The sequence below is a fragment of the Musa acuminata genome, chromosome BXJ1-4 (assembly GCF_036884655.1).
Source record: "Musa acuminata AAA Group cultivar baxijiao chromosome BXJ1-4, Cavendish_Baxijiao_AAA, whole genome shotgun sequence".
NCBI lineage: Eukaryota > Viridiplantae > Streptophyta > Magnoliopsida > Zingiberales > Musaceae > Musa > Musa acuminata.
In genome coordinates this window covers 2,491,407-2,514,647 of record NC_088330.1, presented here as the reverse complement: position 1 = coordinate 2,514,647, position 23,241 = coordinate 2,491,407, and the positions used below count along the sequence as shown (strand labels likewise).

The 23,241-nt window shown below is 42.4% G+C and overlaps 5 protein-coding genes across 6 annotated transcripts; 4 read left to right on the top strand and 1 right to left on the bottom strand.

Annotated features, from left to right (window-relative positions):
* The first annotated feature begins 1,821 nt into the window (after positions 1-1,821).
* Positions 1,822-2,966, top strand: LOC135672282 (protodermal factor 1-like). The gene is made up of 3 exons (XM_065180741.1): positions 1,822-2,048; positions 2,133-2,406; positions 2,475-2,966. Exons 1-3 carry the CDS (start codon positions 1,886-1,888, stop codon positions 2,797-2,799), a joined length of 762 nt encoding a protein of 253 aa, XP_065036813.1. The 5' UTR covers positions 1,822-1,885; the 3' UTR covers positions 2,800-2,966.
* A 234-nt stretch (positions 2,967-3,200) lies between these two features.
* On the top strand, positions 3,201-6,420 carry LOC103980241 (trifunctional UDP-glucose 4,6-dehydratase/UDP-4-keto-6-deoxy-D-glucose 3,5-epimerase/UDP-4-keto-L-rhamnose-reductase RHM1). Of its 2 annotated transcripts, none has more exons than XM_009396567.3 (3): positions 3,201-3,526; positions 3,928-5,493; positions 5,587-6,420. In XM_009396567.3, the coding sequence occupies exons 2-3, from the start codon at positions 3,928-3,930 to the stop codon at positions 6,037-6,039; spliced, it is 2,019 nt and encodes a 672-aa protein (XP_009394842.2). In that variant the 5' UTR covers positions 3,201-3,526; the 3' UTR covers positions 6,040-6,420. The 2 variants fall into 2 exon arrangements, with proteins under 2 accessions (XP_009394842.2, XP_009394841.2); XM_009396566.3 differs by having other exon boundaries at positions 3,923-5,493.
* A 4,478-nt stretch (positions 6,421-10,898) lies between these two features.
* LOC135641273 (ras-related protein RIC2-like) lies at positions 10,899-14,289 on the top strand. The gene is made up of 2 exons (XM_065156551.1): positions 10,899-11,242; positions 13,691-14,289. Exons 1-2 carry the CDS (start codon positions 11,022-11,024, stop codon positions 14,121-14,123), a joined length of 654 nt encoding a protein of 217 aa, XP_065012623.1. The 5' UTR covers positions 10,899-11,021; the 3' UTR covers positions 14,124-14,289.
* Positions 14,290-15,985: 1,696 nt separating this feature from the next.
* LOC103980243 (probable membrane-associated kinase regulator 2) lies at positions 15,986-18,809 on the bottom strand. The gene is made up of 3 exons (XM_009396570.3): positions 18,329-18,809; positions 16,759-18,122; positions 15,986-16,667 (listed from the first exon to the last, which is right to left on the bottom strand). The coding sequence occupies exons 2-3, from the start codon at positions 17,846-17,848 to the stop codon at positions 16,588-16,590; spliced, it is 1,170 nt and encodes a 389-aa protein (XP_009394845.2). The 5' UTR covers positions 17,849-18,122; positions 18,329-18,809; the 3' UTR covers positions 15,986-16,587.
* A 3,224-nt stretch (positions 18,810-22,033) lies between these two features.
* On the top strand, positions 22,034-23,232 carry LOC135641253 (allene oxide cyclase, chloroplastic-like). Its single transcript, XM_065156508.1, has 3 exons — positions 22,034-22,319; positions 22,401-22,522; positions 22,613-23,232. The coding sequence occupies exons 1-3, from the start codon at positions 22,094-22,096 to the stop codon at positions 23,012-23,014; spliced, it is 750 nt and encodes a 249-aa protein (XP_065012580.1). The 5' UTR covers positions 22,034-22,093; the 3' UTR covers positions 23,015-23,232.
* Positions 23,233-23,241: the final 9 nt, after the last annotated feature.

Here is a 23,241-nt window from a genome sequence, read left to right as displayed (position 1 = left end):
TTATGAGATCTTCTGGTCAATGAGGCAACTGTGAGCCCCAGAAGGAGGGGGGGATGATATGGGTCACGCTGTAAGCCACCCACCACTGTCGGCTTGCCCAAGACTCTGCATCTTGCTCCGGGATGTTCTTGACCAATCCCTCCCCTTTCTTTGTTTGCATCCAGGAGTTGGATTCATGTGTGCGATCTCTTTTTTTACTGGCAATCAGTGACGGCACAACCAACACAACCAGAACTGAGCTGCATGTATATGGAATCAAACAGAGCTTTCTCTTTCGAGGAATCAACATCCAGACTGCTGTCATGACCATGAAGTTTCTGAAAGATTGTGATTAAACATGACCAGTTCTGCAAATCTACATGCAGAGACACAGTCCTACAACTGTTCCACAGCTACATGGAAGCCTCGATTGGTCCTCTCATCCCTTTTCCACTGTTTAGGGCGGAGTTCCGGGAAGATCCAAGGACTTGTGAAGGCAGATAGGGACGGTGGCCATCCACCTACTGGCTCAACACGCCCCTAGGAATCGCACTGTAGGAGGAACAAGACACGACAATGGCAGAGAAGGTTTCTGCCATGTCATAGAGCGCTTCGCGTACGCTTTCCAGGTAAACGGTGCCCGTCCCATCCACCTCTCGTTTCCCACATATACTTCTCGTTGTGCATCGTCCAAATCACACAGTCATGTCCAATGACTCATCAAACTCATTATTCATTATAATCACTTTTAATCTTTCTTACAATCTCATACTTTATATCGTCATAGGAAAGATCTTAATACCCCTTACGACATACAAAATGTTAAAAATGCTTGTGATTTTTGTAAAAATAAAATAAAATCCATTAAAGAAAATGTTAGTTTATGCAGAATTTAATCAAAAATTACACACGATATAATGTGAAATAGAGGAATATCACGCAGAGGAATTGGGCCTTTTCTATTAAATCGAGATGGTGTCGACATGGGCCGGGTCGAGATTGTGTCGGCCCGGCCTGAGTCGGAAAAGATGCTGGGTCAGTCCTAACTCGATGTATTTGGGCCAGGGTCCGGCCCAATGTCCCAAGATGGGCACACGATTGGGATGCTGCGATAATTCAACGTGTGATTAGTGTCCAATAATCACTATATTTCTCTCGTGCAATCAATGATTTTTATGATGGCACAGCATGTACATGACCATGACCTTATCACATAACCTTAAATATTTCGTCATTTGTTCACCGGATTAGAGAAAAAAAAAAAGAAAAGGAGGGCCATAAGGTCACGATAATACAACTTAATCCTCTTTCATCACATTCCAACCGGACGAACATGCAATAATGATGATTCTCGAGTAGTAAAGATCCAGCGAGATATGATCTGTAAAGCCGCAACACTACTGAATGTACATCTGTATCAAAGCTGAGAGGTGTTAGATTTCTTTCTATTTTCTTCCCTTCTTGGCATTCCGATGCAGTCTATTCTCACTATCTTATTCCTGGGAAGCTTTAATTCGAGTCTTAGATGTTCCATATACGTATGAAGCTTTGGCTATACGAGCTGTCCTCATGAGAGACATGGGTGAGGGGTAAAGCGATGTATACAAGAGGACGACAGGCTTCTGTCATCCTACCTATGTCACAGCTACGTTGATTCAAATAACCTTCGTCTTCCTACGTGTTCAAATGTTTCTTCTGTGCGACATGCAAAGCCTTAATGGACATTAATGCACCCTGCAGCATATCAACTAACCCTCTACTGTGTTCCGCTTGCTGTATTAATGGTCGTGTGCACTGCTCTCGCTCCAGCTCTCTCTTTCATGTGTATATATACGCTCGCAGTTACTGCCTCTCCCACTTCCACAGAGCTCGACTTCCCTTCCTCTACCTCTTGAGCTCGGTCGGCATGGGGAGCGAGAAGAAAGGGAAGACTCTTGAACTCGTCCGTTTTGTGTTAATGGTGTTGTTCTTCCAGGAAGTCGTCACTCCAGCGACGAGTAGGAAGCCTGAGGGTGGCTTTGTTGACCGGAAGAACTACTACTCTCCTGACCCGAACACTACTCCGCCACGTAAAATGCTGTGACCTCATGGTTTCTGTCCCTTCTTCTATGGTACATTGATGTTGTAGTGGACTCATGACTTGCACGGTGCAGCTTCACATGCGACTCCTTGCCCGACCCCGTCCCGTGGTGGCGGTGGCAGCGGCCATGGTGCACCGTCTCGCAGGCAGCCGACGCCATCTCACGGTGGTGGAGGATACTACACTCCGCCTTCAGTCCCGGTCGTCACCACCCCTCCTAGTCCAACATATGGCCCCGTCACTCCTGCTCCTCTCGTTCCGCCGAGTCCGACATACCCGGTGATCCCTTCGCCCCCTGCGACGCCGCTGCTTCCCTTCGACCCCAACACCTTTCCCTTCACTTGCGAGTAAGCGTATTACTCCAGTCTCAGCCTACCTTTTCTTCAGCTCACGGTAACATCATGTGGTTCTCTAGTTACTGGAGAACACATTCAGCGGCGATATGGGGCTTGATCGGCTACTGGGGCACCGTCGGCCAACTCTTCGGCCCACCCGCTTCTGCAGCTTTCGGGAGGAGCCTGAGCTTGCCGGAGGCACTGGCCAACACGCGCGCCGACGGGATCGGAGCCCTTTACCGAGAAGGAACAGCGTCTTTACTCAACTCCCTGGCGAACAAGAGCTTCGTGTTCAGCACGCAGCAAGTGAGGGACGCGTTCAACGCGGCGGTCGTCTCCGACAAGGCTGCCGCAGCGCAAGCCCGGGTGTTCAAGAAGGCCAACGAGGGCCACCTAAAGCACTAACCAAGCATTTGGAAGCATCGTTCGTGTACTGCTGCTTCCTTTCCTCTTTGGCAGCCGCATGCTTTCGTAGTGTAGGTCGTGGTTGGAGTCCCACTGAGGACATGCTTATGTTGAAGTATGTGATCTGATGGTTTATCTGATGCTTGACTGTCGACGAATTCCATTTATGATGGTCATGGACTTGTTGTGACTCATGCACACCGCGTGACCCATTTCCTCCTATGTTTGTTGAAAGCAGCACAGTCACAGGACATTAAAATAAGGTTAAGATCCTCATAATCTAATTTAGAAATAACCAAAATTAAGAGACAGAGATCTAAGATCTAAACTCTCTCCGTATATAAGTATATATATGCACGCATGTTTCATAGGAGATCACAAGATTCCCACCGTGTCCTCCTCAAATCTCTCCATTAGTCCGTAACCCCTCATTAATTAGTCTTCCTTCCCCCTTAGAAACGAGAAGAGATTTCCCCTGTAATCCAGAAATAAATTGACACCTCCCCGTCTTACTCGTCCCCGGTCGGAACTAGTCTTCCCACCCGCCTTCTCCGCGTTCTTACCAATCCACCACGCATTCGTCCTCCGCGACGAAGCTTCCCAATTCCGCGTCCTCTTCCTCCTCTCGAGATCCTGAGCTTTATCTTCGGATCCATCTGTTGCGAGTTGCTACCGGATCCTGACATTGGATTGCCGCTACAGCGATCGCTCTGTTCTTCTGCAAAAGGTGCGATTTTTCTCGCCTTTTTCTCGGTGCTTGCTCTTCGGATCTGGGTTTGGTTTTCGTGGATTTCGCGACAGGCGAGGGGACGATCTGAGATGGTTTTTGTTTGATGAGTTGCCGGGTTGTTTAGTAAGATCTCATCTTGGTTAATGGTGGATGATTTCCATCGTTTTGGGGGAGATCTACTGCTGTTTGGGTTAATTCTCGTTGATATTTTGTTTGTTGTCTGCGAATTGAAGATTGATTGAATTGGGACTGTGAATCGACTAAAACTGTTTGCTTTTATGATGCCGTTGGTGGATCTGCGAAAGATTTGTAGTCCTCTTTCCGTCATTGCTTGGTGTGTTCTAGATCTTGGATCTGACTTGTGTGGGCAACGGGTGATCTGTTTCTGTACAGAGTAGATGGCGGCGTACAATCCGAAGAACATCCTCATTACCGGGGCGGCAGGCTTCATCGCGTCTCATGTCGCCAACCGCCTCGTCCGGAACTACCCCGAGTACAAGATCGTCGTCCTCGACAAGCTCGACTACTGTTCCAACCTGAAGAACCTCAACCCCTCGCGCTCCTCTCCCAACTTCAAGTTCGTCAAGGGCGACATCGGGAGCGCCGACCTCGTCAACTACCTCCTCATCACCGAGTCGATCGACACCATCATGCATTTTGCAGCGCAGACCCATGTCGACAATTCTTTTGGTAACTCCTTTGAGTTCACCAAGAACAACATCTATGGCACTCATGTCCTCCTCGAGGCCTGCAAGGTCACTGGGCAGATCAGAAGGTTCATCCATGTTAGCACTGATGAGGTCTATGGGGAGACCGACGAGGATGCTGTGGTCGGAAACCATGAGGCATCTCAGCTCCTGCCGACCAACCCGTACTCCGCAACGAAAGCTGGGGCTGAGATGCTTGTTATGGCCTACGGGAGGTCATATGGCTTGCCCGTGATAACAACCCGTGGAAACAACGTCTACGGGCCGAATCAGTTCCCCGAGAAACTGATTCCAAAATTCATCCTTTTGGCCATGAGGGGTCACCCACTTCCGATTCATGGTGATGGCTCTAATGTTAGAAGCTATCTGTACTGTGAGGATGTGGCGGAGGCATTCGAGGTTGTTCTTCACAGAGGAGAAGTCGGGCATGTTTATAACATTGGAACGACGAAAGAAAGGAGAGTGATCGATGTGGCAAAGGATGTCTGCAAGCTTTTCTCACTGGAAGCAGATAGGGTCATTGAATTTGTGGAGAATCGGCCTTTCAATGACCAGAGGTACTTTTTGGATGATCAGAAGCTGAAGAACATAGGATGGTCGGAGAGGACCACATGGGAGGAGGGACTCAAGAAGACGATGGAGTGGTACACGAGCAATCCGGACTGGTGGGGAGATGTTTCAGGTGCTCTGTTGCCTCATCCACGGATGCTGATGATGCCCGGTATTGAAAGACATGTCGATGGAGCTGAAGAAACCAAGGTCACAGTTTCTCAGTCGGCAAACACTAACAGTCAGAAAAGGATGGTTGTTCCCACTCCAAGAACCTCTTCAAAGAAACCACATTTGAAGTTCTTGATATATGGTAAAACTGGATGGATCGGGGGCCTTCTCGGCATGATATGTGAAAAGCAGGGTATACCGTATGAATACGGAAGAGGGCGACTGGAAGAACGTTCCCAACTCATACTGGATATTCAAAATGTGAAGCCGTCTCATGTTTTCAATGCTGCAGGTGTAACCGGCAGGCCTAATGTTGATTGGTGTGAGTCACATAAGCAGGAGACAATTCGCACGAATGTTGCGGGAACCTTGACGCTAGCAGATGTTTGCAGGGAGCATGGGCTGCTACTGATGAATTATGCCACAGGTTGTATATTTGAATATGACACTGAACACCTGGAGGGCTCAGGCATTGGTTTCAAGGAGGAAGACAAACCAAATTTTACTGGTTCATTCTATTCGAAGACTAAAGCAATGGTATTTTCTAGCTTGCTTTCAATGGCATTCTTCTTTTAACTTCATGTCATATGCATATACCTCGAAGCTAATGTATTAGTTTCCATGATGCAGGTTGAAGAGCTTCTGAAAGAATATGAAAATGTCTGCACCCTCAGAGTCAGGATGCCAATATCTTCTGATCTTAGCAACCCGCGCAATTTCATCACAAAAATCACGCGTTACAACAAGGTTGTGAACATTCCAAATAGCATGACGGTTTTGGACGAACTTCTGCCCATATCGATCGAGATGGCAAAGAGGAATTGCAGGGGCATATGGAACTTCACCAATCCTGGTGCCATGAGCCACAACGAGATCCTAGAGATGTACAAGAGCTACATCGACCCCAGCTTCAAGTGGGTTAATTTTACACTGGAAGAGCAGGCCGAAGTCATAGTCGCACCTCGAAGCAACAACGAGATGGATGCCACAAAGTTGAAGCGTGAGTTTCCTGAGTTGCTTTCAATCAAAGATTCGCTTATCAAGTATGTCTTTGAGCCGAACAAGAAGGTCCTTTCTAACTGAGAAGCTTACTCAAGGTCACGGTTGAAGTAGACTATTGTACTAAGCAGTAGCACCTTAAATTCCACTTAATTATTAATACTAGCTGGTATCGAGAGATTGACTACTAGGCGGGTGGCATCTATTTGTTTCAATTTTATTAGTTACTCTTCATGTTCTTGTTTCGGTGCGCTTTGCAAGAGGCCAATTAGTCACTCAAGGTCGGAATGCATCCATTTGTTGTTTTACACAAAACACGTTCTGGTTATCATGTATTTTCTCATTATTCTTTCAGAATATTCCAATGTCCTTATCGGCTATCGCCGTAATCTCGTGTCATGGACTTGACTTCCTGATTAACGGTTTATGTAAAGTGAATTTTATATAATTTTAGACATTTCGATATGTAATTGATTCATTAAACTCTGTATTTGTGATGGTTTTGCGCAATCGCAATATGTAAGCGACTAATCATATCATGTATTTGCGATGATTTTGCTCAAATTCAATATAATTGACCCATTATACTGCATATTTGTGATAATTTTTCTCAATTGTGGAGTAGTCATGGAGTTTTCATACTGAGGACCCCTCTTATTAGGCTATAATAATTTGTTGAGTGTATTGTTATCAATTTAAGTTTAAATTATTTGATGTTAGTAGTTCAAGCTCAATATGCTTATGCATCACCATAAATACACGGTATCAAATCAGTCTAATATTAAAAATGACGAGAATTTGATGGTAGGCTAGTGGTCAAAACTCAATAGGATAAGGAATCAGTCATCATGTTAATGTTTTGAACTTAGACATTAGAAAACAACATAATGTTTTGAACTAAGACATTAGAAAACAACATAATGTTTTGAACGAAGACATTAGATGGAAGATAACTTATTCTTATTTTATTTTTATTTATATTCTAATGCTTTAAATTTTTTTAAAATGTTATCATTATGGACGACTTAGCCACAAGATTGATCAATGTCGTCGTACCTCTAAAGATCCTCCAATTCTTTCCTTACACTACTTTATTAGTTGATAATGATTCAGAAGATCTAACATTTGGACCTTGGATAAGAATTCAACGATGTTCATCCTAACGTAAATCTCCAACGATGATATCGATACTAGAGACAGGAGCAACATCATAGGATGATGTTGGTTTCCGAAGCATCTCCTCACATCCTTTCCAAAAGATTTAAGGCGGATCCAAATGTGATAAGTCATATGGCCCTACCAATGTTTATGCTAGTATCTCTATTTTTTTTTACCACAATATTCTATACTTTAAATCATTCCAATATACCTTGATGTATTATGAAAGACTTTTATTATATTTTACATTCACATGATAAATTAAGTGGTAGACAATTTTTTTTTTGTGTTTTTAATGATTTCATTAAAGACTTTTAATGATTTTTTTTTGGATCTAAATATACCTGATGTAATAATAGACATGGTCCTACTAGTATCTCTACTAGATTAGATTGGGTATTTGATAATTCTTCTACTTGTTCCCTTGCTGTCGAAGCTATACAAGACAACATCACATAGTACAAAGTTGCTCCGGAAAGCTCGGAACGGTGCCACACAATATCAATTTATGCAGGTCGATTGGTGCCCTCACGGAAGGTACGAGTCGACCACCCGAGGAATCGAAGGAATTTAATAGATCATGTATGACTGATGTTCGTTCACAAGTATAAAAACCAACCTCCTGACTAGCGTCAGGGGTGGAACTTTGAACACTCAACTCTCCCAAACACCACTCAACACTGACTTAGGCTTCGGAGGAATCGAGTTCGGAAATCTCTCTCCCGACTTCGACATGTATACAAGAACTTGACTAGGAAGGAATAACAACTTAAACGAGGGGAGGAAGAGCAACTCCTTACTCTACCTCGGATCAATTTTGGAAACGAAGCTCGAATAAAACCTAACGCCAACCACCTTCATTCAAGCATCTACGTGGGTGACTCTGTGTACTTGGGATTGGACCAAGCAAGATGTATTGGCCACAGCATAAGGTTGCTTCCCTCGGCAAAAAACAAAATTCAACTACGTTAACCTCGTCAGCCAAACTCAAAACATCAGAGAAGGTGGATCTAAGGAACCAATGAATAGTTTTTTATCCATTTACAAAGTATATGCAGTCTTGAGAATGTGCTCTTATCCCAAGATTGCAAATGTTAGATCTCTTCGCGTACAAAAGAGCTTCCAAATGTTAGCTCTCTTCGCGTAGAATTTTTTATTGGTGTTGGGCTATTGTACATGATAGGCTATGATGAGAGTGATCACATTTGTTATGGTGTATCATTTTGTTGGATGAAGGTGAAATATACGAGGCAGAGGGAATTGGATGCTGGTTCTACCAACCGGTCTTGGGGAGGACATTGACTTGGAGGACGCAATCATTTTAGATTCACTAGTGGTGGGACATCTCCTCAGCATTCACATCAGATCAAGTTGGCACTTCACATTATGGCAATCAATGATCCAAGGGGGTCCCTTCTCTCTCTCTCTCTCTCTCTCTCTCTCTCTCTCTCTCTCTTTGTTGTGGGTTCAATGCTAATGGGAATCATAATCGGTAGATTGTTCGTGAATTAATCAACAAGTATTTCAGTTTAAATGAATCAAATAGTAGAAAGTGAATCCTTATGGATTTTCATAGTTGCACATTTTATTTACTTCCCAAAGCTACTAATGCAACTCCACTATGGGCACATCAAAACTCCGAAAAGAAGACATTTGCTTGTTGACATGCTAGCAAGGAGATGTGTCATCGGTGCAACATCAAGAAGAAATTGCATATTTTCTTGATGCACATATATAATAAACGTAAATGAACTTTAATATGAGGCTAGTTAAGGGCTCAAAATGTATTATTATCGAATCTAATTTAAAATCATGATAAGTATTTTTTGAAAGTAAAAAAAAAAATACTATCAATATGTGAAATATAAGTATAGAGATCCTTTAGAAAAAAAATCAAAGACAAGGAAGCCTACAATAATAAAATCAACCATAGGATAAAATTGCTCCACAATGTTAATACTAAAGAAGCCAGGCAGTGAGCAAAAGGAACATTGCTATTTTTGGTTAATCCAAATATTAATACAGTATCATTTTCATTTAGACAACATATTATCCTAATTGATTGATACGTTAAGTCAAAACGATATATTTTTGTAACAATCTGAGTCAACAAGTTGTTACTCTATATCCTTGGATTCAACACATAACTTGACGATCTCATTGATGAATAAATAGTATATATAATCGTTCTTGAGCATTAACCAAAATCTCAATATAACGATCGTATATCATACCATAAAAGACTTTCGGATATGTTCTTAAGAGATTCTCAGCAAAATAAGTTTTCGGATTTTGACGTTTGATCGAATCTTTTGAACTCTTACTAATTTAAGTATCGAAAGAATCTTATCAGGCACGCCCTGTTTGATCTCAATTTGAATCGTCACAACTCCTAGATTAAAATATTTTAATTAAGATAGAATCGATCTTGATTGATTTTGAATCTCTACTATGCTACCAGGATCGCATCCAATGCCACCAACCAACCCAATGGAAACCTTTGGTTTCCACATCGATTACTTCCCACCCAAATGATGGAAATGGACGCATGCGGATTCCACATGCATTAACTAAGTTCTCATCTCCACACCGACACATTGAATCGCCTCCCATCCATTGGGCGAGGAAGACCTCACGTGGCTTTCACGTGGGTCCAGATGTACCATTTCTGATGGACACCAACATAGCAACCAACGACTCCATCATGTGTACGCCTCTCACCACTATCATTGCCACAGCAAACAAGAATTATACCGCTACATGATTTAAATCACACCTCAACTGCTGTCAATTGGCATCCCAATAATCCCTATTTATGCATATAATTTAAGAAGAATAAAGATTATTACTATTATTATTTTTTATATGTTATTGGTATGCTGAGATGATAATATATGGGATCCATTTATCAATTCAAATGTTTGTAATGATAAATTGATGTTTCTGTTGTTGGTGAACTAATGTGTCGCGGTTGGTGACCTAGCACGACTTGATTCACGAGTCGATGTCGAGAGTCTTTGCTCGATCAAACAAGTTGCCGAGATCGATCACACCCGTAGGTTGGGATGCTAGCGTTGGGATGCTGGTTGGTGTCCCTCGGTCGGGATGATCGTGCCTCGTGGGGTGGTCGCTCTCTTGCACAAAAGGCTCTCGTCGGGTAGTTATCAACTTTGGGTCCTCAACGAGTGAGTTAGTGCTTGGTTCTTTTTTGTTTTTTTTTACCCCTCTTAATCAAATGTCGATCAAGAATTTTTATATTATTGTACGAGGGTCGACCGTATGCGGGTTTAGTACGATAGCCGATCCTTGAGGGGCGAGGAGATACCTTTGTGTGGGCGTTGTCCTGAGCTTTTCGGAACAAAATGTACCAAGGAATGCCTTGGTATGGATCTTGGCTCGACGTATGGGAGTAGTCCTCTTACTTACTTGGCAGTAGCGTGACGCAACGTTCGTTGTGACGTGACCAGGACTCAAAATATACCTTTCAATTTAAAGTTTTAATTGATATTTTTCGATGATTTTATTAGATGTATTGATATAATACGCGATTCACTTACCAAAGATTAGATTGATATACTGATTAGTTTGAGATCTAGTAATTAAAGATTGAAAGTAGGAAGACCGATTTGATAATCTTTAATACTGAATTCAAGTGAATTTTTTTGTTATTTATTTATTGTTAAAAAAATAATTAATTATTTATCCATTAAAAAATTAATATTTTAATTTTGAAAAAAATATGGCCCTTTTTAATGCTTTCCTTTCGTTGATGATTAATTTGGAGATCAACAACGCAGCAGCGCCAAAAAGAGGTCGCTTCAGCCCGCGGGGGAAGGATTTAGATCCGAGCTCCGCCCAAAGGTCTCAGCGAGCCTCTTCCTCTTCCTCTTCCTCTTGTTGTTCTTGTGATGGCGGCGTACCGGGCGGAGGACGACTACGACTACCTGTTCAAGGTGGTGCTCATCGGCGACTCCGGGGTGGGCAAGTCCAACCTGCTCTCCCGCTTCACCCGCAACGAGTTCAGCCTCGAGTCCAAGTCCACCATCGGCGTCGAGTTCGCCACCCGCAGCTTGACCGTCGACGGCAAGGTCGTCAAGGCCCAGATCTGGGACACCGCCGGCCAGGAGAGGTCCGTCCTTGTCTTTTCTTCGCTGTTCCTTTTCTTGATACCGGCCGAGGTTCTTTTGAATAGGGTCTGTGAGATTTTAGTTGGGATTTGGGTGTTTTAAGTAGGGTTTTGCGGGTCGATGCGGTACTCGCTTCTTGGTCTTTGGCGAACTTACAAGGAAGTCTTCTTAGATCTAAATCATAGGGTCATTCTCCTTTTCTCTTGATTGGGCATGTTATTGATGCCAGAGAAGTGGGTATAGTGAGATTGGGCCGCAAGTTTCTCCCTTGTCGTGGACTCCGAGGATTTGGACATTCCCAGATCGGAAGCTAAGCCATTTTCAATCGATTGGTCTTCCTGGAGTTTAAGCCTTTCACCACAAGATAGGCATTTTAATTATCGAGGCATATCTTAGAACTGTGAGAGAGCTTGAAGAAAGAGCAAAAGTCCCAGCTTCGACAGATCTCCAGATTCTACCTGGTTCTTTCGGCCATGCGGGAGGAGCAAACGAGGAATACATGCATAACGCAAATGGAAAATACATTTATGTTTCCATGGATGCCTGGCTGTTGGCTGATGGGTTATTAAAGTTTAGTGAGCATGCTATTCCAATTCTAGAAAGAAAGTTGGCAAACCCATCAAGGCTCTTCGAAAAAGCGTCCATTTTCCAGCTCCAAGGCATTTATTGGTATCTGGGGTGGATTGCTTCCCTAGTAAATCCATGAAATAAGCACATAATATGCGAATGACTGTCTAGGAACTACGAATGCTATAAAAATCTACTCCTGCATGGAGAAATAAATATACCTGAAGATTAGTATTCTTCATTTAATTTTGTTCATTACTGGGTGATTCTTAGACGGCCATACCTTGTGATAAGTTTTCTCAAGAATTATCTTCCATTTTTTTTCGCAAATCCTTGCATTGTTTGTAGAACGTAATCAACGTGATCCATCTACAGATTAGAATGCTGTAATATACCTTTTGAGATTGTGTTATAACTAAAATACCATGCATTGATTATTTAAATCAAAATTGTAAATGGATGCGGTTAGTTCTCTTAAAAGACATCTATCTCTCAGTCATGCATACTAGATTCCCACTTCAATGAAGGTCCGTCCATATGAGCTGTTGAATTGTTTCTTAATGTGGTGAATAGTATTTATTTCCTTCCTTAGTTCAATGCACTGTTGTAACAACACCTTCTATATGATGTTATTGGCTACCTCATGAGAGTATTTTCTAACTCGCATGTTACAGAATGGCATCTTTTCAAATTTCTGTATATTTCAATTTGGAGCCATTTTATATAGCGAGCAGGTAGTGCATGTGCAAGAAATACATGCTTGCTTGTTAGCTGTTCAGACTCGTTTTGCTTTTCAATAGAGGTTCTTATAATTTTTCTACTTTCTTCTGGTGATGAGAATTGTTTACTTTGCATCTAGTATAATGGAACTCATTTGGCTGGAAGCAATATCTTGCAGTTGTGGCTGCCTTATTTTTTCATTCCATGTCCTCATTCTAGTTCCTATGTAATTAGCTGTTCTGAAGATACATGAGTCAGAAATCCTTAGTAGGTAGGTCAATCACCTTAAATTTGTGGACTATCCCAGAATAGATAAGTTCGCTTAACGGCAGCTTAGAAATGCCGATATCTCTTGCTCTCTGGCTTGATCCATGGATCCCTTGTTTATTTTACACCTTACCAGCAGTTGTATCCTTTCATACTTTTACTCTGCTGAAGAATGTTATAATCCTTGAATATGGTCCTTATTCAGGCTCATGGTTGTTTCCTTTCATAGATTTACTCTGCTTAAAGCCTTAAAGGGACTCAAATGCTTTAATGTAAAAGATAATTTTTTTTGTTTTAAATAGAAGTAACCTGCAAGACCAGTCTCTTTTCTAATCCCTAGTTGACAATATGTTGGAAGCATCAACTCTCCAGAAAAAGTGGTTCAGGCTACACACACACATACATACATATATGGTCCGGATCCTTTTAGTAGATTCTCGGTAACTTGTTTTTTCTACCATGGAGAAAAGGAAGAAAATTAGTGAAAATTATTTGCATCTAAGTTATGTGTCAATCTCACATGGGTATTCTACTTTGAGAAATTTGCATGCTTAGAATTATTCATGGAAAGAAACAATTTCTTCATTGTATTGAACCCACATCATCAGGCCACGTGACGGTAACTTGCACAAACTTTTATAGGTATCATTCTGCATGATAATTGTTGTCTGCCACACATTAGTCTTTAGTAGATATATATCCATGACAAAATGTAATGAGGGAAGTATTTTGTGATATAGGCATTGCCTATCCATGTTGAGATCATATTACAAGGTCCACATTTTTCCTTCTGCTTCGAATGCTCTTTTGTAGAGACAGTCACCATGAAACTTGCTATTGTCCATCACAAGCTGGGCTAAATGCTGGTTGGTGCATAATCCTACCTTTAATTGCAGGTACCGTGCCATCACAAGTGCTTACTACAGGGGAGCTATAGGTGCATTGCTAGTCTATGATGTTACAAGACATGCTACATTCGAAAATGTTGAACGCTGGCTGAAGGAGTTGAGGGGCCATACAGATCCTAACATAGTTGTGATGCTTATTGGGAACAAGTCGGATCTCCGTCACCTTGTCGCTGTACCAACTGAAGATGGTGAGGCTTATGCAGAGAGGGAATCACTCTATTTCATGGAGACTTCTGCACTAGAAGCAACAAATGTGGAGAATGCATTTGCAGAGGTTTTGACTCAAATTTACCGCATCGTGAGCAAGAAGGCTGTCGAGGCAGGTGATGATGCAACATCTACTGTCCCCACTAAAGGAGAGAGAATAAATGTGAAAGATGATGTTTCTGCGCTTAAAAGAGTTGGCTGCTGCTCCAGTTAGGTAACTGTTGTGTTGCCACTGCTACTTTCTGTTCATGATGCCTGTTGTACTTCTTTCCATGTAACCCTGGATCTGTTCCTTTCTTTGAAATTTAGACTATTATTTTTGTATCACTCTATTGTGTTGTTTTGGAAATCAACATGGAATGCTTTATCGGATTGTTCCAGTGATCGAAACTGAAGAGAGATTAAGAAGGTTAGATTCACACTGTTGTTCAGTTTGATGAATGAAATCATCAACCAAGCATTTTTCATACAGTTGGTGCAAACTTAAGCATCCATGAATTTTGTGTAGTTTCTCACTGTGGCAATTTGAAAATCCTGGAATCGACAAAACTGTTGACATTTAGTCTCACTTGTTAGCATGAAACAGTTAGTTTTAGAATAATTCTTTATGCTAACACAAACAGAGATCTTTGTGTTTGATAAGAATATGTGAAGGGTTGAATGCAATATAGGTTGTAGAAATGAGATTGTTGTGGTGGATTTTGGGAACAACATAGGTGAAGTGCATAAGAGAAGAATAATCAATACCACATCATAAATCTTTAGATAAATTTGTGCAAGTTGGAGATTACTGATCATTCTCAGAGTATGTTTTTTTTTTTTTTCTATTTGAATCTGATGCTTTTCTTCCGATATAAAGCGAACAAATTTTACATTGTGATATTAGAAGCATGAAGTTGTGGTCAATGGAGTTGTATTTGAACATTTCATACAATCTCAAGGTGATGTTGCCATGAGTGAAGACCAAAATCCTTTTTCCATGAGTGACATGGTAAAAGAAAACTGTGGAAATTAGGAAGACAACATGTGTTATCAGTCCACAACCCGACCATACTACACTGTAAATTCCTAAATGGTTTTTTCATAAACTTTCATCCTGAGTGTATTATTATTAGTTTAGCATCGTAATCTTGGGGCATTGATTTAGATTCAACAAATTAATGTGTCAGCTATCTTATTAGATTTGATTTTAGGTTATATTAATCCATTATGAGGATTTTAAGTTCTTAAATAATGGAAGAATATGGCATCCCAAGTTTATTCTCGCATTGAAAATAGATAAAGATTTAAATTAATTTATAAAAATATGATGTATATATTGTTATCAACTTGTACTCTTACATTTAAGGTTAGTAGTTCAAACTATTGTTAAAAAAGGTTGGATCACGTCCTAATAATATTACTTGTAAATATAATTGGCATTATTTTCCTTCTTATATACATCCCTTGGATCCCATGCAATTTTGCCACTTGAGAGCATGAGGTAAAATTTCAGAAGCTAATTATCAGATGTTCACCAAGGCTTCTCATCACAGAATGTGTTCAGTCCAAGTGTTGGAAGTTAATTTATGATATGATATCCAAGTTAATTTGTTTCAGGGTCTATATATTGATTCTTTTGTGTTGTAACATCTGATTGCTGCACCCAATTCCGGTGGTCGTCAAGACAAAGATACTGTGTGGATTCTCTACACTAAACTAAGCATGGCAGCAAAAGCTATGACTAAATAGCAAAAGAATGACTCGGAAGTGTCGGGACTGAGACACTGGTGATCATAGGATCCTCCGGTCTTTTACCTTTCATTTGCATCAGCGGATCACGCGCGAGCAATCCGACAAGCCGCACTTACAAAGGAAGAGAGCATCGGATTCGCTGTCACCGCTGACCACGCCGTCAAAGTATGAGCACTCTCGCTTCCCGTCCCTCTCACCCATGCTCAGATCCCCCTCCCTCTCTCTCTCTCTCTCTCTCGCAAGATTCTTTTGGATGAGAGGGAGAAAGAGATTCAAGAGAGAGATAGAGAGAGAGAGAGAGAGAGAGAGAGAGTAGTAATCTTTCGCTAAACAAAGGTTGAAAGAAAAAGGCAGCAGTGGAGCTACAGGCAATTGGCTTTTCTTTTCAGGAGTCAAAGCTTTTACTGTTTTGGTCTTTGTCTGTACACGCCTACTTGGTGTTCCGGATGATCAAACCTAACTCACCCTCTAACAAAGAGAGAGAGAGAGAGAGAGAGAGAGAGAGAGGAAGTAGAGCCCAAAATGTAAGAAAAAGAAAGCTGCAGCATTACATAAAATAACAAAAAGAAGGCACCATTTCCAACACCCTGCAATCATCCAACTCTTTCTCTTCTCAACCTTCTCTGTCTTCTTCCTCCTCGCCATCATTCTGCGACGTGACTCCGCAGCACTCGCCTCCTCCTCCCCCTCCTTGATGTTTCTTTAAGAAATCTTCCAGTGGATTCAATTACAAGTAATATTACATGACGCATTTCGTCGAACAGTATCTACAAATGAAGCAACAGAGACACGACAAACTCACAAAAGCTAAAAGAGTTCTTTCAGTTCCCTCTCCCAACACAGACAGATCCGAAAGAGCTCTGCCAATCGAACATCACTGTTCGATCCTTCTCTATGCATTTTGATTTCGACATCAGTTCTGATAAGAATCCAAACAGAAATGATCAAACTTTGCTGACGATTGCTTCCGCTGATCTCCCCTCTCCGGGATCGCTTCTTGATCGCGTCAGCGGCGACTCCGAATCTGCACACCGAGTTGACCCGGTCGCCGTTAGAATAGGTTTTATGTGTACTGTGCACCGAGTGTGACCGGAACCGGAAGCGATCGTACGTACCTCTGTTGAAGGATCGCTTGCAGTGGGCGATGGCGCTCTGAATCCCGTCTTGCTGTTCCAGGAGCGAGTCGTCCCGCCTCTCGGGCGCCAGTGTTGGCGATCGGACCGATGCGACGGCCGCCGATGCCGACCGGCTCTTTCTTAGGCTCCGGTACGCCACCTTCCTCCCCGCCGGGAGGTTCACGTCATGCGACTTTAGGGATCCCTTGAAGCTTGTCGCGGCTGAAGCCGGCTCTTTCAGCTGGTCACCTCCCCCACCCGCCTCTCCGCCCTCCCAGGCCGGCCGAACCTTCCCGGCCCCGCCGGAGCTCCGCGGCCCGGAGAACCGGAGCTTCTCGCCGTACCGCCTCGAGATCCTGATGTAAAGCGGCTTAATTTTGCTAAGACACCTGCGGAGCACGTCTCTGGGGAGCTTCCTCTCGTCCGACGCCGGCAAATCGTCGTCGGCGTAATGCCGCACAGATCTGCTGCTGCTGGAGCTCCTCCAGCTGTTGTTCCTGGTGAAGAGCGACGCCAGCGACACCTCCTCCACCTTGAACTTGACAAAGAACTTGTTTTGGTGCTGCTGCTTTGGGGACGCTGACGACGTAGCGGGTGAGGCGCCGGGGTTGAGCTCCGACGACGTCGACTTCGACCTCCTGTGAAAGCCCAGCTTAAAGACGCGGAACCTGGCAGCAGATTTGAGGAGGAAGGCAGGGGCTTGAGGCTTGGACGACTTGGGCAGCTCGGAGGCATCGAAGTCCCTCAACGAAGAAGGCCCGAGCGGGACCAGCTCAAAGAAAAGGCCGTCGGAAGTTAAGATTGAGGGGACAGGGTCGCGCCGGAGGCTGCCGCCGTCCGGGGACGCTGTGAGGCCGAACCCCTCCTCCGCCGCCTTGCCCGCGTTGGAGGAAAACCGCCGCTTCTCCCGTCTGAGGACCTCGTCCCCCCGCAGTGGCACGGCGAACTCAATGTCGAAGAAGGGCCCATCGTCATCACTGCCGCCGGGGACGCCGTCGTTGAAGTCTTGATCGCGGACGTTGGTGGTGATCGTAGTGACGGCGCCTCCGCCACCGGGCTTACCATGTGTGAGCAGTCTGAGGAGCTCCATGCAGCCTGCCTGTGTGACTTGTGTGAGGTGTTTCTCCAAGGCTTTTATGGGGGTTTGGCTCCGAGAAGGTCACGCGAAGGGGGAGTCGCCTGCCTTTGTGCCGCAAGCAACAGCGGTAATAGTAGCGGTCGCGTCGCAGTTTCCACGGAGGACCAAAAAATTGGAACCTTTCTTTGACTTGAGCCGGAGGTCTACTGAGCACATGGCAGAACGCTCTCAGAGAAGTTTCTATACGCCAACATCATCCACCCTTCATTTCTCCTCCGAAAGACGACTACGATGAGATCAAATCACAAGCGTGTCCAAATCTTAAAGCGAAAAAAAATGGAATCGTACCGTAGGAGAAGGTAACGATAACAAGAACGACAGGATCTTAGAAATCATGTTAGGATTTAAGCTCCATCTACACGTATCTAAACGAATCTGTACGGGGAGGAGATGACAAAGCGGCGTTCGAATACTAAATCTTCTGGTTCGTACCTGAGCCTGATGAGCGAAAACATAGATTATGGAGAGAGGGCAGGGCAGGGAGGTCGATCGGCCTTCTCGTCGCGTGCGCTAAAGGTGGTGTGAGCAAAAGAAGACGGAAAGAAAGGGAGGGTGGGGAAGCGGGAGTTGTTCTTGGAAATGGGTGATGATGATCTGATCTGGGTGTGATGCATGTGCCGCAGGAAGCTTCGGCCAAAGTGGAGCGGCGGAGCGTCCGTATGCAGTGGTGGAGTGGGGTGGGGGGAGGGGGAGGGGTTGGTTTGCAGCTTTCTTCTTATCCTTCTTCTTCTTCTTCTTCTTCTTCTTCTTCTTCTTCTTCTTCTTCTTCTCCTTCTTCTTCTCTTTTCTTTTCGGGGTGGATGAGGAATGATGGCAGGGAAGCCGCAGATGTTATCATCATGCCACTGATCTCCAGTTTCAGGTTTTGGTACGATTAGCGCACACTCAGGTGAAGCCACTGAAGGAATGATGATGACGACGATGATGATGAAGAGCAATGGGCTGCTTCTTTCTTTAATGAGTTGTTGGGGACAGCGGCGCTGTCTCTTAGTACTGAGATCATATGGATATACATGCGTACAGTATGTATGTTGGATGGAAGAAAGCAACAGAGAATATGGATTGCTTCTCATGTGTATTCGAGCTTGTAATTAAAAGAAGACTCCACCAACAACAGTTCGATGCAGCTTCACGGAGAAATCCATGCCTGCAGGCCTCCGTGGGAGAAAGAAAGAGAGAGAGATTACATGGACTGAGTCAAAGTGAACCTCAGGTCAGGTCTATAGGGAGTTTCACCACAAGGGCTGCTTGTCCCTGTGGGGATCAACATTGACTATGGAAACCAAGTGATAGGAATTGAATACAGGAGGGATATGGAAATGGAGTGGGAGTATACATTAAAGAAACTATGAGACCAGAAAGAACGTAGTCATATGCTCATCAACTCCTTTTGAAAAGGTCTCATCAGAGCATCACGCCACAATCAATTTAGCAATGAGCCCACCATTACCCCATCTCTCTCACACACACACGCAAGAGAAAGAAAAATAACAATAGAAAAAAAGAAAGAAAAGTACGATCAAATTATATATAAAAAAAAACACTTCTTTAAAACTTTGATCATTAAATTTTATCCACACTGACACTATGCAAAAGTCTAGTAATAATAAGCCTTAGTGGAATCAGTCAAAATTAACTTATGTTAAATATCAATTAAAATCATTAGATTATATGTCAAACTTAGTATACGTAACATAACTCTTTCGATTATTAGTGATGTAAGATTATTCTTTTAAGTCTATCTCATTTTATCTATACTTACCAACTTTATGGAATGTTTTACAAGTTTGCAACCCACAAAAATACAAGTTTGGTCAATCAACTTAATTCAAGTCAGACCCCCAACCTCTCTTATTAAATTAGATTTTAATATTTTTTAAGTATTAAAAAGTAGTTCAAATTTATGAATAAAATAATATAAATTTATGATCTTAAATTTAAAACTAACTAAATCATAAAAATTCATATATAATTCTTGAAATATAGATATGTCTAATTGAATAAATTATAACTATTATGTAATCTAAAACTAAAATTTTTAATAATTAAATTAATTTTAAAAAAATTTAAGCGTAAGTGATCATTATAAGTCAAGTAATTATTCAAACATCATAAATCGATTATCATCATAAAATTTTTAAAATTTAAAATATAATCCAAAATTAATTATACTATAATAAAGGATCTTATCTCAAAGAATACACTCCTCAATCTTTCACTATCAAGCTTAGTTAAAAATGATAAAACAAGAGCCTCCAAGAGAAGATGAGCTCTTTCCGAAAGATAAATAATAACAATTTATATTTAAAATTTATTTTTATTTTACTTCATAATACATGTTTCCGACCTATATTTATATTATATGTGAGGATAGATGAAAGGATTTTATACATGAATATTAAATTGATATGTTTTTTTTAACCCAAGCACGTATTAAATAAATTTTGAATTGACAATACAAGTCTATATATGTCATAGGATGTTAATTTTAATTGATGACACATATAGGGTTGATAGCGTTCCATATGTTTGTCACCACCTAACCAAGCTTTCATGTACACTAAAATAAATCGTTCAATCTCTCACTATAAAAAAAAGAAAAAGGGCAAACGAACGTGACATGTTTAAGTTCCAACAACAGTTTTATCATACTTATAATTATAATCAAATGTTGTGCATCATAACTTTCTGGTCCGTCGGTGGTGATATGATGTCCCATCGAGAAATTTTAATGTCTCCTTGTACATGTAGCATCTTTTTCGTATAGCTTATAGTTGAACTATATTCACAATGCCTTTGTAGCATAATAAATTACTGCACTAACACATTATACGATCGTTGTTATCGGTTTGATGTTGATGATTAGTCAATTTATCACCGAGGTTCCAACTCTCCATCTAGATTAAGTAGGTCTCATATCTATATTCCGGATTAGCTTTAGCTTGAGTTAAATTTATTTAGCTACTTGATTAAGCATACGATAACCTACGAAATTAACATAAAATATCGTATGTTGGTGTGAATGTCAAAAAATTCAAAGAATATAAATGAAAATTATATTGGTGATAGTAACAGCTAAGAGATGGATGAGTCGTACTTAACCATCTCATCGATTGGCTTCTTTCTCAGTCACCTTTATTGGTTGGCTTTTTGTACGTTCCAAACGAAGTGCCTTATGTGCTTGACTGTTGACTTTTCTTCTACGTGGATTGCTCGATTTGTCTAATGTCTTTGGATACTTTTCACATGTAAAATTCCCACGCTTCTCCAATCATTCGTTCTTTTTGAAGCACTACCTCTACCACTATCACTTTTTCTTTTCAAAAGCAAATTCCTTTTAACTTGTTGATTTAAAGTGTCATTATGCTTAAACTATTTATTAGGTTTCTAATATATTTTTTGTCTTTTACCTTTTGATTTTTATTTTTTGTCATGTTCCTTTGTATATTCCTGCACTAAATACTAGAAATAAAATAGGATGTATTCTCGAAGAAAACTAAAATTTTTAAATAGCACCCTAATTTTAAATTTTTTTTCTCAATATTTTTTTTTTAAAATGATCATTTTACCATTATCTTTGTTTATCGGTCAACTCTTCTCACCCGTTAACCGTGCTTATGGTCTATTTTTCATATGTTAATTTTCATCGTAATTGAGTACAACCTTTACGTAAAGAAGAAGAGATCATTCGTCGACTCTTGCACCGACGTTTATCAAGAGAAAAGATGAATCTAACAAAAATCTACAATGAGGGCTAAGATACGATTAGGATTTGAGTTTTTACAAAGGTTATCGATGAAATTTTTTTAAAATTTCGAGTGATAAATAATATTTTTACACAGCTAGAAGTTATCTATCAAAAATTTTTAAAATTAAAGGATTTAAAAAATTAATTAAAATTATATATTTTTTTTTCCAAAAATTCACCCAATAAAATAACTCTGCTATGCGCGCGCAGATGGACGCATGTGTCGTTTTGCGTCTACCCATCACCTCCGACCAAATAAGATGGCACCAGATTCCTCTTGCGCCCTTCGTCTCTCCTCATGCGTACCGACTTCGCGTCCGAGTTTGTTGTCCTTTAGTCCTTCATTTCCAACATCCCTACACGAGTCACATGTCACCGCGCACACACATAATATTAAGCACCTAAAGCCCCCCTCACACTCGGCCCGCACCAACTCCGTCGCAGCCGCCATGGCCTCCACCCTCGGAGCTCGCTCCCTCATCCTCCCAACCTCATCCAAAACCACACAGACCACCACATCCTCTCTGATCCCACTGAGCCAAAGCCCCTCCTGTACCAGAGGTAATCCCCCCAAATTGGCTTCAACGCCCGCTCGACGCCAACTCTCTCCTCCAACCACACGCATCAGTGCTACCCTCTTCTCTGCACCGAAGCCTCCTAGTAATTCTGGGCCAAGTACTCTCCTCTCCTCCTCTTTGTGTAGGATTTGGGGTTCTCTTCGGTTTTAGGTCTTTGTTGACGAGGTGAAGGCTTCAGATAAGGTACAGGAGCTGTGCGTGTATGAGATCAACGAGCGCGACCGCGGGAGCCCCGCCTACCTCCGCCTGAGCCAGAAGGAAGTCAACTCCCTCGGCGATCTCGTCCCCTTCAGCAACAAGGCGAGCCGGAGCTCCTCGGCCTCGTCGTTTCCATGCGCTTTGGATCTTGGTATTGACATCGTCTTCTTCTTGTGTGTGTGTGTGGAGTAGTTGTACTCGGGGAATCTGGAAAAGCGGGTGGGCATCACGGCGGGGATCTGCGTGCTGATCCAGCACGTGCCGGAGAGGGGCGGCGACCGCTACGAAGCCATCTACAGCTTCTACTTCGGTGACTACGGCCACGTCTCGGTGCAGGGGGCGTACCTGACCTACGAGGACTCTTACCTGGCCGTGACCGGCGGCTCCGGCATCTTCGAGGGCGTCTACGGCCAGGTCAAGCTGCAGCAGATCGTCTTCCCCTTCAAGATCTTCTACACCTTCTACCTCAAGGGGATCCCCAACCTGCCAAAGGAGCTGCTCGGCACGCCGGTGCCACCTTCTCCCACCGTCGAACCCACCACCGCCGCCAAGGCCGCCGAGCCCCACGCCGCCGTCAAGAACTACACCAACTGACCACGGTCGGTGAGCGCGCAGGCCGCACACGAAATAATGACCTCATCGCGACGCGAGTCGAGTGGAGGTGACTGTGGAGGGAGGAGATATCCCCTTTGGAAGTGTATTGTAATTGCTGTGCTTCATTGCTCTTAGTTATGCTCTATATAATGTAGCTCATAATGGTAAATCCGCGTATTGAATATGAATAAAAAATTGGTGACACAATAACCCAAAAATGCATCGCC

Excerpts from the sequence above, each read along its gene's own strand:
- LOC135672282 (XM_065180741.1), top strand. The coding sequence starts at position 1,886 with ATGGGGAGCGAGAAGAAAGGGAAGACTCTTGAACTCGTCCGTTTTGTG. Across the intron at positions 2,049-2,132 it reads CCCGAACACTACTCCGCCAC|CTTCACATGCGACTCCTTGC; the intron begins GTAAAATGCTGT and ends TGCACGGTGCAG. Across the intron at positions 2,407-2,474 it reads ACCTTTCCCTTCACTTGCGA|TTACTGGAGAACACATTCAG; the intron begins GTAAGCGTATTA and ends GTGGTTCTCTAG.
- LOC103980241 (XM_009396567.3), top strand. The coding sequence starts at position 3,928 with ATGGCGGCGTACAATCCGAAGAACATCCTCATTACCGGGGCGGCAGGC. Across the intron at positions 5,494-5,586 it reads ATTCGAAGACTAAAGCAATG|GTTGAAGAGCTTCTGAAAGA; the intron begins GTATTTTCTAGC and ends TCCATGATGCAG.
- LOC135641273 (XM_065156551.1), top strand. The coding sequence starts at position 11,022 with ATGGCGGCGTACCGGGCGGAGGACGACTACGACTACCTGTTCAAGGTG. Across the intron at positions 11,243-13,690 it reads GACACCGCCGGCCAGGAGAG|GTACCGTGCCATCACAAGTG; the intron begins GTCCGTCCTTGT and ends CTTTAATTGCAG.
- LOC103980243 (XM_009396570.3), bottom strand. The coding sequence starts at position 17,848 with ATGGAGCTCCTCAGACTGCTCACACATGGTAAGCCCGGTGGCGGAGGC. Across the intron at positions 16,668-16,758 it reads CAAGCGATCCTTCAACAGAG|ATTCGGAGTCGCCGCTGACG; the intron begins GTACGTACGATC and ends CTCGGTGTGCAG.
- LOC135641253 (XM_065156508.1), top strand. The coding sequence starts at position 22,094 with ATGGCCTCCACCCTCGGAGCTCGCTCCCTCATCCTCCCAACCTCATCC. Across the intron at positions 22,320-22,400 it reads TCCTAGTAATTCTGGGCCAA|ATAAGGTACAGGAGCTGTGC; the intron begins GTACTCTCCTCT and ends TGAAGGCTTCAG. Across the intron at positions 22,523-22,612 it reads TCGTCCCCTTCAGCAACAAG|TTGTACTCGGGGAATCTGGA; the intron begins GCGAGCCGGAGC and ends TGTGTGGAGTAG.